Here is a 14,309-nt window from a genome sequence, read left to right as displayed (position 1 = left end):
CCTTATTCAATCAGTAACCATACATATTAAACACTAGACATAATATGAATATATTTACACAAAACAGAAAATTAATAAGCGAAGGACGGTGTTGTTCTGAACTTCTGATCATAACATTGAACATAGCAGCCTCAAACAATACTATTTAACATACTAATATAGTTAGTTGCTAGATTATGAAGTTAAAGCATTCCATCTACTTCAAATAAAACTTTCCTTCACTGTTCTTAATTATTTCAACCCAGTGCTTCTCTTCTTCACTTCCCCTCCTCAGCTTCAGATGCAGTTCGAATTTGGCATAATCTTCAATGACCTACAATCAAATCAAAACTACTACTTAATTAAAATGCAAATTTGAAAGCTTGGAAAAGGCTGCTGGAGAGAAGGGACAAATTACAAACAATATTAATCCAGAAATAGATAGAAAAGTATAAAATATGCCAACCTTGGCTTTGGCTTGAAGGATCTCTAGGAGTTCATACAGGAACAATGAGTTGGACTTCCGCTGCATGGACTTAACAGCATGATTTGCTGCATTTTTTACCTCTAGATCATTTGTTGACACTGCTAGCCACTCTTGTCCATGGCAGCCTGAATTGAGAAGATGCACTACAATTAACCAATCGGCTTCCCTTCCCTTTTCTTCGTTTCTTTTTAACTTATCCCATTTCAGAATCATTCAATGCTCAACAAATATATTAAACAATAACATATGAGGAGAAAAAGGAAACTGGATATCAAGGACAAAAGAGTAAACGCTATGCAAAAGTTGCAACAACATTTCTTATCAGAAATTGGTTTTTTCTCAGGGATGATGCATCAAGATTACATTTTAAACAGAAAACAGAGATGCCTTTGGTGCTGAAGAAAAAACATGAAGCTTCAAACACAGTTAAAAAAGCTCTTCAGCAAAGAAAACACCTACCCTCTTTGTTCATTTTTGAAATGTTTGCAACAAGAAAATTTGTATGCAATTTCAAAACATATTATACAACCAAGTGGCTAGCTACCAGCGAAATTTCATACAATCAACCGTCAACGGCCTTCAAGTAACAAAGTCAACCATGCTTAAATCCCATGATACCGAAACCATTCACATCTACAACCTATCAAAGAATGAACAAGAGTAAAGAACAAGCAGTGTTGTGTGATCAGTCTACCATAACCAATTTATAGCTAACCAAGAAACACAACCATGATCGCTATCTAAAAACAATGGCCAATTACATACATTCATCCATCACCGACTTGATCTGGAAACTCAAAAGTATTTGTTTTTAAAGTGGTTCAGTAATTCTCTACATCTATAATATTACAACCTAAGCAGTTCAATACATAATCATTAGAATGCAAAACTAAACCTCAAAAGAGATGTCCTGTGTTCGGTGCTAGTGACACTCGTGCTGGTAATGATCATGTCCTCGTCACACGGTCATTGGATACACATGTGTGTCTATCACATTTATAATAACGTAATCAAATTAGCCCATTACCTCGTTTAAGGTTAAGGTCGGAGAGGGCGGAGAAAGGGCCATGCTCAGCATGCTTGAACTCCTGAAGTTGCTTAAAGTTAATCCACGGCTTCACCCAAATTTTAGCTTCATATATCTTCTTCTTGCCGGCATCAATCACTTCCAGTGTAAGATAGTATAACTTGCCAGCAACAACCTGTTCCTTGGCCTTCAACACCCTTGCAAACTGAAGAAGGGCATTCTGTGTAATCCAAAATTTATGCAAATTATGGGAAAACAAATAAGTTTCAAATAAAATAAACAACCACATAAATCATCATGTAATTAATTGATTTGATTGACTACTCAAGAAGAATCAGTAAAACAAAATGAAGAGAAAATGGAAAAAACAGAAAGGACCTCTTTCTTGTTGTGTTCTTGAACGGCGAAACGGGCAAGGCCTTCGATCTCAGCACTGTTTTGATTGCCCCCGTAATCATAAACGCCTCCGGGTCTCATCTGAATGAAGTTACCTTCTCTGCAAAGACCCAATTCAATAAACCCACAAACCAAAACGCTCAAAACTATCACAGAGTATCGATTCATCTTCACTGTGTATCTAAATCTTTGCTTCCGTATCCAACACGATCGAACGCTCGGGTTTCCGGATGACGAATTTTCCAATTGAACTTAATGGGGTGCCGATGCCTTAAACTTAACGGGCAAGTTAGTTACAGCATCGCGGTCTTAATGGGATCCGAATTACTTGTCCCCCCAAACGGATCTTGTTTCGGAGTAATAATAACATTGATGTCCTAATTCGTGTCAAATGTATTAAAACTCATCATAGGTTATCTGTTTATAGCAAATAGGTCCTTGCCCAATGCCCACCGATGCTTACAAGAGCAATGATTGAAGTACTCTTTAATATTAAGTTGAATAATATAATACTTCACGTTCACAAGTAGTATTTCAACTTTTATCATTCCAAGTGAACTAATTTATCTAATTAAATAAAGATTAAAATTATTAATATCTATTAAATGAAGGGACGAAATAATAAGTAATTTTATAAATTATGAAATGAAGCCATCTCAATAATTTGGATGAAAAAATTGAGATGATTTATTGATTTATAATGCGTTTGGGGCAGCTGCGCTATCACTGTGCAATTGCCCCAAACACCCCCTTATTACATTAAAGATATTCAAAATATTATTAGATTGGGACCCTTTTGAGATAAACAAACTAAATATATTTAAATATAAGAAACCATAAAAAATTGGAGACTCAGTTGTTGTTACCCCATTTTTTCCTCTTTTAGAAAATATGATTTATTTTAAAGTTATATAATCAAAGCAAGGTAGGTGTAGACCAGACTATAAGTATATATTTCCATTATTTATTATCCAATTTTTTTAATATTATCCTTAATTCATAAGAATTAAATTAAAAATATGTATAAGCCTCTTTAAACTTTTTTTTTTCTTTCTTGGATAGTATGATGTGTCATTGTTGCCTATTGGCATGAAGGAGTAAGCAGCAAGGCGACTGTATTACTGTGTACTCTTACCAAATTTGGAAGATTTGTCACCAACCAAAACTTCAAAATATACAATACAAAGTCCTCGGTATTCTTGTCCCAATGGCTTTTGCTTCATTGGTTGAATTTTAAAAATCCTAGGAGTTATAGAACTTAATTAATCCTTTTTTTTTCCAAACAGAACTTAATTAAACTTCAATTAATTGAAAGCAACCCATCACACGTGGTTGAAGCTATGCCGTTAACCTCTTCATTGCTTCAAATAATGGTTCGAGCTTTTTAGAAAGATATACTCCGATACATGAGTTAATGTTTGTTAATTGAGAAATTAAAAAAGGAATTGAGAGAAAATGATCAAGGAAAAATTTTTTTGATACGTGGCACTTGCAAAATAGCAAACTTTTACGTGGTTATTTGGGTGAGGAATTTCGCAAATTTTCGCACGAACGTAATCTGAATTCTGAACCGTCCAGGCGTCCACGGCAATATCAAGTGCTTCCATTTGATTGGACTCGTGGATGTACAGTTTACTTGAGGCTCTCATAGCATCTTTGGTTTGCCATTTGGGTCCATTTCGAACCAGGTAGCAGCCCAGTAAGCATTCTTTCCATGGGTAGAATCGTAGGTTCCTTTGGGAAGTGTTGGGGGGAGAGCGAGTAAGAGGGTTCATTAACGCGTCCATGAAATCTGTTAAAGTTTGTCAAGCATGATTTATATCGTCATCAAAAGTTTCTTAGAATTTTCTTTAACATGGTCCATTCGAGACTAGTTAAAAAAAGAATAATGATACATCCACAAACTCTTATACAAATTTATTTTGTATAAATTGATGTGACACTAATTTATTGGTTAAATGAAAATATAAAATAATGAAAACAAATCGTGTGCGCCAAGTGATATTTAATTCAACTAATCTTATCATGTCATATAAGTTTGTACAAGAGTTTGTGACTATATCATTACTCTTAAAAAAATAATTACTTCTAAATTAAGAGTAATTTACTTCCACTATAATCAATATAGATATTTAAACTCGAAGTTCAAAGATAAGGTAAGAAAATGTGGTTGTTAAACAAAAAGTTTTATGGTACTGTTGAATAAACACCCTTATTTTATATTGAATTGGTAGTTTACAAGGAATTGGTACAATAATAAAAGCAATTAAAGAAAATAATATGAGGTTTTGTGATGCTTTGGTCCATCTAATTCTTTCATGAATTATGTTATATATGTAATATGTTGTTAAATTTTTTTGTATAAAAATATTTATATAATTATTTATGACTGCATCATTATTCACGAATTTACATCAATTATATTTTGTTGAGAAAAATATTTAAAGCTTGATATATTTCACCGTAAATAACAATATACAAACCCATCGAATATAGCTTTAGTTAAGTGAAACCACAAAAATTAAAATTAATAACAATTAAAAAAACCTATGATTTATGATAATTATTAAATGCATCACATGTGGCAATTGTATAAAAGAATCACGTGTTTGTACATGTTAGTTTTACTTTTACTATTTCTTCTGGGCCAACTTAGGTCCTTGTCCACGTGTACTTAAAATCCGGTTATTAGATTACGTGGTGATGCAATGCGCACGTTCGCAGAGCAGGACTAACTTAAACTCGAGTAAAACTGAAAGCGAGCATGAATCCGTACGGTCTCAAGCCGAACGAGTAACGAAGCTTCCCTTTCGTACGCAAAACTCAAGTCCTTTTGTCTTCTTAAATACGGTCTTCAATTCTTTGCACTGAATTCAAAAATGGGCCTGAAGGTTTTGGAGCCGAACACTTGTATCAGAGGATGCTGCAGCAGCCAATCAATCCCTCTTCATCTCCCGCCTTCTTCTTACACTCTCCTATCCCCAATCGCCAGAGGTAAGCCAAAGAAACTGACCCAATTGTCTTTTTCAGTTCATTTTTGTATCATTAATTCCTATGACTCTGCTTTGATGGGTGTGTTTAGGGGCGGAGAGTGTTGTTTATGAAGCAACATTGGATGGAAGAAAAGTTGCTGTCAAGAAACCAATCTTGTCTACTTCTGAAGAGTTGGATAATTTTCATAAGGAGTTGCAACTTTTATGGTTATTTGCTTCTGCTTTCGCTTTCCCTTTTTTTTTTTTTTTTTTTTTTATGTGTGTTTATGTTTTTGGCTTAGTGTTTATAATGGTTTGTTTGTTTGAATTTTGATAGTAAGCTGGATCATCCGGGATTGGCCAAGTTTGTGGCTGCACATGCGAAGCCACCTAATTACATGTTCTTTTTTGAATTCTACGAGTCTCGCAATCTTGCTGAGAAATTACACGTTGAAGAATGGAGTCCGAGTGTTGATCAAGTGCTCATGATTGCAGCTCAGCTAGGTATTCTTTTAACTCCATTTGTTGTAATGTAGGTTGTAATGTAGCTTTGGCTGTGTGATTTGTTGTCTTGACTAATTATTTGAGTAATAATTCTTGTTAAAGATAGTGATAACCTAATTGGCCATGCAATAAAAAATTACTATAAACATTGGTTTAATTAACGCTGTAGGAATTCTCAATCTACTAAAAGAGACTGCTTTATGCATCATAGGAAATCATTGTGGCATTTACCTTGATTGTGGAATGCAGGGGTAGGCTTATGCGTATGCTGTATAGGGATTGTTCAACTGCATAGTTTATGCAGTTGAATGCTATTTTGCATGTCAGCTAGTTATGATAGTTTAGATTGATTTGATGAATAATGATTATTTAAGTTTCTGTTGAATGATGTTACATTTTTTTTTTTTTGGGCCCTCTCCTTCTGTTTTCCTCTTACAGCAAAGGCTTTGCAGTATCTGCATAATCGCGGGATTGTGCATAGGGATGTCAAACCGGCAAATGTTCTTGTAATTTTCCTTAAAAAGCTCTTGGTTTCCTTGGTGTATTTTTCCCTTTGTTACTACAGACTCTGAATAAATAGTTTTTAGATGAGTAGACCTAAAGCCTCAAGAAATGTGACTAAAGTAGTAAAAGTGATGCAGCTTGACAGAAACCTTTGTCCGCACCTGGCAGACTTTGGTTTGGCCGAATACAGAGAAAACCTTAAAGAAATTTCTTTAAAGAATTGGAGATCATCTGGCAAGCCAACTGGTGGTTTTCACAAAAAGAACATGGTTGGCACACTCATTTATATGGCACCTGAAATATTGAAAAAGGAGATTCACTCTGAAAAATCAGATGTCTATAGCTTTGGAATATCGATCAAGTAAGAATTTGGGATATGTTCTTTTATTTTGTGGCAATACTAAGTAGCAAGTCTGGTTTGGACAGAAGGTGAAGAAAGTGGGTGCAGTTTTATATTTTAAAATTCCTATATTTTTTCTTGGAACAAAAAATATACTACAGCTTGCTTTCTTTCATGGAACCCTTATGTAGTTATTGTGCTTTGGTTTGTGCTTTTGGGACTATACTAAAGGTCAACAGATGGCATCTGAAAACATTTGAGTTTATCAACACGTTTTAAGTAGACCTGACAATTTAAAACTTGATGTTAAGAAATTCTGAGTTGATATCAGAAACAGAATGCTCCTTTTAACAGAGATGTTGACAAATTTGTGGAATGATCAACTTGAAGGCCATGCCTCCATTATGTTTGGTTGAACTTTTACTTTGTCTTAGAACTGGGCACTCTTTCAGTCTTTCTGTAATACTTATTGGCAAAAGTAATTGAAATTTTTATCTTCTAGTTCTCCAATAAACATGAAATTCAGTCTCCATTTTACTGCAGTGAGCTGCTTACCGGTGTTGTCCCATATACTGACCTTCGTGCCGAGGCTCAGGTTAGTATATCTTATCCTATTCAGCTTGTTTTGTTGGATAAATACAAATAGGACTTGTTTGAACTTTGAAAAATTACCAGGCAAGAGAAACCACATTCATGTGGAAAGTGATTTCAACTCTTCAAAATTTTTGGAAAGACTGAATTGATATGGATGTCTACTCAGGGTTGGTTTAACATATTTAATGGATACAAGGACAAAATCACCTTTATGTGGCTCCATGTACTGCGACCACCGGACCTGCTTCTGCTGCCTCCTCCTTTTATTTTTCATATTTTGGCAAGATCTTATTATCTAGTCTGAGAGAGAATGTGCTTTAGGAGATATGTATGAACAACTGCAAAATTGAGAAGCAGTACCTGATCCAATCTTTCTTCCTATCTCCTTTTGAATTGTTTTGGCATTAATTGTACACAATTTAGATTCAAAATTTATTTGCTCCTTGAGATGTGACACTTAATGTTCTTTTTTGCCAACCATATATTGTAATTTATACACCATCAAAAATACGATTGATCTCCTATTAGCAAGAGTAGCCTTATGCTGTAGTTCCAGAAGTTCTTTTGAGTCAGTTTGTGGATATCAAAAGTTTCAGGTGTATGCGTCTGACATGTTCCATTCATGTATTCCCATGTTAATATGACCGGTTGGCCTCTTCTAAAATTCTGATGCAAAACAGGCAGTCATCTATTAATGCATAATTGTGTGCTGCTGGCAGGCTCACACTGTCCTGGAGATGAACTATACTGAGCAGCAACTCACTGCAGCTGTGGTTTCTGGTGGGCTTCGACCTATTCTTGCCAGTCTAGAGTTGGGTCTGCCAGCATGTATTCTTTCATTGATACAGAGGTGTTGGGATGGAAATCCTCATAACAGGCCTTCTTTTTCTGATATAGCTTTGGAACTTGATCTAGTTTTGGAACATAGAAAAAGCTTGAAGGAAGAAGATCTGTGTGCTGGCAAATCTTATGTTACTTATGATGATAAGCTCATAAATAGTGGCAACAATATGCATACCTATCACGAGAGTATTAACTGGACAGCCCAGGGAGAACATTCCTCCAAGAAGGCTTCTCATGCGGCTGAATCCGATGTGAAACTTTGGCTTGAATCTGCAAATGATGCTTTGACTTATTATCCAGTACTTTCTTGGGGATCCTTTGCTACATGTGGCAGAAGAGAGACTATGGAAGATACTCACTTCCTCATGCCTCATATGTACAATCAAAAGGAGATCCATATGTTTGGCATTTTTGATGGTCACAGAGGTATGTTTAACTTTAGTACTGAGGGTACCCTGGGGATCAAATTAGGGAAATGATCCAATCATCACAAGTAAGCTTTCAATGCGGTGACCATGAGGCTTATTCATAATATACTCCATTTGGGAGTCAGTTTTGAAGTTATTTCTAGCGAAAAAAAGTTAAAAAAGGCCATAAATCTCCTTTTGGGAAGCAAAATTGTCAAAGTTTCAAGATTTTTTTAATTGTTCTCATTAACTTTTTTTTCTTTCCGAGTACACTGTATGCTCATCTTTAGGTTGGATTATAATTCAATGGATTCCATTATTGCAGGTTCAGCAGCTGCTGAGTTTTCAGCTCGAGCTTTGCCAGGGTTTTTGCAAAATTTAGGTTCCACTACCAGGTTTCTTCCACTTTGAATATTTCATGTTATTCAGTCCTGTCTACCTTATGGTTTCTTTGGATAAATTTTTATTCTATAACTTGATGCAGGCCTACTGATGCCTTGCTGGAAGCATTTATTAGAACAGATGTTACGTTCAGAAATGAACTTGATTCTCTCCGTAAATCCAAGAGAGTTGTTCAAAAAGACTGGCACCCTGGTTGCACGGCTATTGCTGCACTAATAGTTAGGAACAGGCTTTTTGTTGCTAATGCTGGTGATTGTAGGGCAATTCTCTGTCGAGGTGGTCATCCCTTTGCTTTAAGTAGGGTGAGGCAGGAATTTTGGCTCTAAGTTCAGCCTCTGGCTTATCTGAGGGGTTACCACTCTTAAATCTAATTAATTTGACATGCTAGGATCATGTTGCAAGCTGTCTAGCGGAGAGGGAGCGTGTTGTTAGTGCAGGAGGAAACGTTAATTGGCAAGTTGATACTTGGAGGGTTGGTCCTCCTGCGCTCCAGGTTTCCTTCTAGTTTCTCTATCTGGTTACCAGTTCTGTTATAGACAGGGGGTGGATCTATTCATAAGCTTGAGTAGACCTTGCAAGGCATTATTTTCCCTTGTATTGTGTTTGTTTAGAAATTTGTTCTATGAGATCACATTATTACTTTGCAAAATTGCCTCCATTAATTCCTTTTTTACCTAGAAGACAAAACTTAAAAAGTAACTCTTGTGGTGGTTTTACATAGTTCCCCAGACAAAAAATGTTTTTCCCTCCAATGAAAACCACTAGAATAATTGATTTTTTTTTCCCATTATTATTTTGCCCACTATGAGTCCATTTTCTGGCTCTGCCCCTCTATAATTATAAATTCCATTTACTTAGGCAAACTTATCTGTCTGTCTGTTTGTTTGATAGATAATAGCTACAGCACATGTTAATTGGAGCGGGTCACATATGGTTGGAAAAGCAATTTATAGCCTTTATAAGTAAAGTCCTAGATCAAAAACTAATTAAACGGCCTTCTAGAACAATTTGAAGGAGTTTATGAAATTATCCTTTTGCCTTTTGGATGTGATAGTGAGGGTTAGATTTCAAGCGTACAAACAAATCTCTTAACAGAACGAGCAGTTCAGTCCTGTTTCCGAAATCTGAACATTGCATAAAACGAAATCTTTGACAATTTGTAAACTTGTGTTGGATATTTCATAATTCATTTGAGAATTTGGATAATTATGTTTATCAGTAAAATTGTAATACATATGCTGATTTGCAATTATGAAGTCTAAAATATTTGTAGATTATTTCCATTATTTCTGATCTGGATTCAAGGCTTATGCATTCACTATCCTAAGAACCTGCAAAACCACTACTGGATTTTGTTCTCTCCTTTTACCTTGAGGAGATAAATTCTTAATCCAATTTATCCTTTTCTTTTATCAGGTCACTCGTTCCATTGGTGATGATGATCTGAAACCTGCTGTGACAGCAGAACCCGAGATTACTGAAACGATAATGACGCCAGAGGATGAATATTTGGTAAGTTCTATGGAATTGATGGGTGGTGGTTCAAATAAAAAAACAAACAAACAGACAATTAAATTTCAAACCCAATACCCAATATTCAAACTGTCGACATGATTTACAAACTTGAGTTTTGGATATGATGATGCAAGTGTAACAACGGAAGAAAATTCTTGCATGTTCAGCTTGTGATATGTTAACGTACAATATTTTTGTTGGGGTTTCATTATTCAAAGTTTTGGAATGCACAAAGGATGAAACAGTGAACTAATTGTCGGATAACAGACCCAAACACGATGAATATTCATTTTCTGTCTCTATTGTTGTGCATATCTTATATATCTTCCTATTGGAATGCATCATAATGTTTAACGTAAAAGCCAAACGTTGCATCAAGTAGCTGGATATACTTGTTGGTGCCTTTGGTAGCATGCAAATGAATATGTTGAATCAGCTGGTCTGGTATATAACCTTTTTCTTAGTTTCCAAAAATGGCTGTGAAAATCTTGCATCTAACCTTGAATGCAGAAGTAATATGAGATTTTGGTTGCCAGGTGATGGCTAGCGATGGACTTTGGGATGTTGTGAGCCATGTAGAAGCTGTGGGCATAATCAAAGACACTGTCAAAGAGCCAGGAATGTGCTCCAAGAGATTGGCAACGGAAGCAGCAGAACGTGGCAGCAAAGATAACATCACAGTTATTGTTGTCTTCCTGCAGCCGGTATCAACAGCTGAGAGAATATACTAGGTGTAAGTTCTAGTCTTTTCACATCTTTATGCAATTTCTCAGATTAGTAAACTGATGGGATTGATGGTAATAATAATTTTGTTTATTGTCTTTTTGCCCTGCATGGGGGAAGACTTAAAGTTGTAAGTTTGCGAATTTACATTCCGATCAGTAGAAAAGAAAAAGGGTTATTCTTTAGACGTACGGGGTTTTTATATGTAGATGGTCGTACTTAAAGGTCTAGTTGCCATTTTTCTTATATAATGTATTATGTGTGAACACATAGATAATCCCATTAAACTTGAAACAGAAGCAGAAGAAATGATGATTCCCAGTGAATACAAAATATTTGAATAATTGTTATTTATTGCTTTAGATATTAAAATTTGGCCATTACGGTAATATTTTAGGGTAAACCAGATCTTTTGTGTATCTATTTAATACTATTAAAGGATATATTTATCTCAACATGAAAATGTTGAAACATCCCACTCGAACAATTCTTAAAATTAGATTTTAAAAATGACACTGGAAAAACATTATAATACCAACAAACAAGCATATTATGACTGATAATACAAGAAAGTACAGCAATATCATCTAGTTCCACATAAAAAGTAAACAAAACAAAAGTAAAATACTGAAAATAATCTTGAGCTAACATAAATATATCAATGGGAAACCAAAATAAATAGAAAACTAGAGGTTGAGTGACAAGTTAGGCCCGGTAGCTGCAGGATCACGTTGCTGATCACGATTCCTAGAAGGTCCAGCAGCTCCCCAGAAATTCGCTTGGCCTGCAAATGCAACATTGTTTTTTGCAGTTGTAGCATCTGAATTTGCAGATAAAGAACTTTCAAACCTACCAAATGGAGCCCTACTAAGATTTATGCCCACATGTTCCAATGGCGCCTGATGAAGCCCAGAATTTGGCACCCAATAATCATTAGATCGATGATGCATGGGAAATTGTGGCCCGTTAATAACACGATGAGCTAATGGAGGATGATGAGTATGATATTGATGTGGTTTATGAATCATAGAGTGCATGTTAACACCTAATGGTGATCTGTCAAAGGAGCCATTGTAGCAATGGTGATTTGAGAGCCCTGCTGCTGCTGCCATGGCTGAATATGGATAGATGAATGGATTAGGCACTTGATCTAAAGTTATCACGTTATCAATTTCCTTATCTTTTTTGAAAGTTGCCCTTTCTCTTTTGTGTGCATTTTGGTGACCACCTAATGCCTGTGAGTTTGAGAATTTTTTGCTGCAATATTTGCAAAGAAAGAGTCTCTTTGCTGCTGCTACTTGATGCTTTGCTGCTGCATTATGGCTCTTTTCGGAGGAGCCCTTTGGAGAGTTTATATCAAGTCTATCCAATAGATTAAGCTCGAGGTTTGATTCATGATCAACCTCAAGATTATCACTGGAGTTAAGCCTTAGATCAAGTGAGTGATCTAATAACTCTTCTTCCATCTTTCCTTTCATTTTCTTGTCATCAAAGTCTTTGCATGAAACTCTCGCAGACATGATGGCAATCTTCAACTTATGATATTGAACAACAAAATTCAGGAGGTGATAATATATAAAATATGGAGAGGAAGGCGATATTGCATTTGCATCTTCCAAATATGGTAGGATATCCCTTGGAAAATTAGTTAGTTGTTGAAATTGGCCTTAAAATGGTAAGGTACTAAAATAAAAACCAAGCTTTATGTTGCATTTGAGGGTAAGTAAGACATATTTCGATCAATTCTTCAAATATACATATCATCTAACAACTTAGATATGGTCGTATATCTAGTTATTCACAAAAAGGATTATGAACTTTCTAAGGTAAGTTTCCATGTACAGATGATAATGAGATGGAATATATAAGCAATCTTTTGAAACTTTGTCCACCTATGTATAGAAAATTAATAATATTGCATAATATATGAAGATAGGGTTTGTACATGCATACATGTAGAGCTTATCTCTAGTCAAAGTTATGTATAAGGATAAGGATATTTATGGTACTCCCACCAATTTTTCCCTAAATCTATTATCAAATTGTTGAATTATTTAGAACAAAGAAACAAAAAAAAAAACAACAACAATTCATGGTGTCTTTGCCAGGTGAAAACTAATGATAAGGTTGGGAAACCAATCCACATAATTAATTGGTTACTGAAGTTTTTACATGCATATGTCGAGTATATATTCGACTATACGGAAGATAATTCTGATAATATGTAAATATAGATTATTTATGTTGAAGCCAAATTAAATTTAATTGAACCGCCATATGGCAAAATAAAATTAATATAATCACACGATCAACTTTACTAAATGAATTACACAAACCACCCCCTGCTTGACCTTAGGATCAGGTTGATGCAATAAGTAGTCATTTATTAAGTTCCTCAAAATATTTATAATAGTTGTCTTTCCCTCTCTAGGAGTAGGAGTATTCTTGTGAGTGTGAGACTTCATTTGCGTTTGATTTAGGGACATCTTACCCTGTTGGCCATCTCTCTTTTGTCAATCAAAGAACTAGTTAATAAAACATGATCAGCTACAGTAACGTTTAATAAAATATAAAAAAAAATCATAGATATAAATGATAAGAGTGGCACATTGATTATACCAATTAATCAGATTTGATTTTCAATTACTAGGTTTTAGGAGAAAAATAAAAAATGTAATGGTAGAAATGGTTGTTAAATTCTAGTAATTTTTGTCGTTACACTATTTTTTTCTAAATAATGATAAAGAGAGTAATTAGTATGAGTACTAATTGTGGATAATAACAGTAAATGAACAGATAATTGCGATAGTGGTTACACACTTAATGCATGTCTTGTATAATTGATCTAATGGTCATAAGTGCTTATTTAATCTCATAAACTCTTATTAAAATTTTTATTATTGCTTAGTAGGTTTTTAGTAGAGCTTTTGAAGATTAAATAAGTTATTTTATCTCTACTAATAAAAGTTTAAATCTTTTAGTTGTAGAAGTACAAATTGATTTTTTTTTAAATGTTGAAATATCTAAAATGTTATCTATTTATTTGACAATCTCATTTTATACTTTTCATAATATAATTTTAAAAAAATTATCTATTAAAATAATTTTATAATTTTTAGTAAAAATTCTTATCAACAACCAAACAACTAAATTTTTTTAAGTAAAAACTCTATTTATAAAAATTTTACTAACAAAAACTTTATTTAAATAAGATTTATTTGAAAAGTTATACCAAATGGAGCCTTACAGTTTTTATTTTTTGACGAATGAAAAATCTTGAGATCATATTACTTAGGTAGCGTTGTGTTGCTGTTTTATATACACATATTAATCAATTTTGGGAGATTCGACCTATTAATTGAAGGGAAAAAAAAAATGATTGGATTCGCTCTTTGAAAAGATTTGCACTTGCGTGTCAGTGTAGGCCTTTTGGGCTCCATCGACCCGCCCACTAAACTGACAAAGCAAAATCCGATTATCCGACTGCAAGAGTTAAAAGTGAAAAAGGCACGTGAAAATCACCAGGGCATTACAAATGTGAATCCGTAAATATAATAATAACTGAAATAAAAATAAAAAAATAAAAAAAAAAAACTTTTCAAAAATAAGGTTTTGG

The 14,309-nt window shown here is 34.4% G+C and overlaps 2 protein-coding genes across 4 annotated transcripts; one reads left to right on the top strand and one right to left on the bottom strand.

Moving 5' to 3' along the window:
* Positions 1-91: 91 nt before the first annotated feature.
* Positions 92-2,244, bottom strand: LOC18038783 (cysteine proteinase inhibitor 3). The gene is made up of 4 exons (XM_006430431.2): positions 1,872-2,244; positions 1,494-1,713; positions 446-591; positions 92-313 (listed from the first exon to the last, which is right to left on the bottom strand). The coding sequence occupies exons 1-4, from the start codon at positions 2,055-2,057 to the stop codon at positions 197-199; spliced, it is 669 nt and encodes a 222-aa protein (XP_006430494.1). The 5' UTR covers positions 2,058-2,244; the 3' UTR covers positions 92-196.
* A 2,382-nt stretch (positions 2,245-4,626) lies between these two features.
* LOC18038782 (protein kinase and PP2C-like domain-containing protein) lies at positions 4,627-11,009 on the top strand. 3 transcript variants are annotated; one of them, XM_024181803.1, is made up of 13 exons: positions 4,627-4,883; positions 4,972-5,089; positions 5,199-5,365; positions 5,804-5,871; positions 6,007-6,230; positions 6,753-6,804; positions 7,523-7,583; positions 7,701-8,072; positions 8,379-8,448; positions 8,538-8,757; positions 8,844-8,948; positions 9,872-9,967; positions 10,507-11,009. In XM_024181803.1, the coding sequence occupies exons 1-13, from the start codon at positions 4,769-4,771 to the stop codon at positions 10,699-10,701; spliced, it is 1,863 nt and encodes a 620-aa protein (XP_024037571.1). In that variant the 5' UTR covers positions 4,627-4,768; the 3' UTR covers positions 10,702-11,009. The 3 variants fall into 3 exon arrangements, 2 of the variants coding, with proteins under 2 accessions (XP_024037571.1, XP_006430492.1); XM_006430429.2 differs by having other exon boundaries at positions 7,523-8,072; XR_002904868.1 differs by lacking the exon at positions 10,507-11,009 and having other exon boundaries at positions 7,523-8,072; positions 8,538-8,752; positions 9,872-9,958.
* Positions 11,010-14,309: the final 3,300 nt, after the last annotated feature.

This window comes from Citrus clementina, unplaced genomic scaffold (genome assembly GCF_000493195.1).
Source record: "Citrus clementina cultivar Clemenules unplaced genomic scaffold, Citrus_clementina_v1.0 scaffold_6, whole genome shotgun sequence".
Taxonomy (NCBI): domain Eukaryota; kingdom Viridiplantae; phylum Streptophyta; class Magnoliopsida; order Sapindales; family Rutaceae; genus Citrus; species Citrus x clementina.
This window is presented reverse-complemented; position numbering and strand designations above follow the sequence as displayed.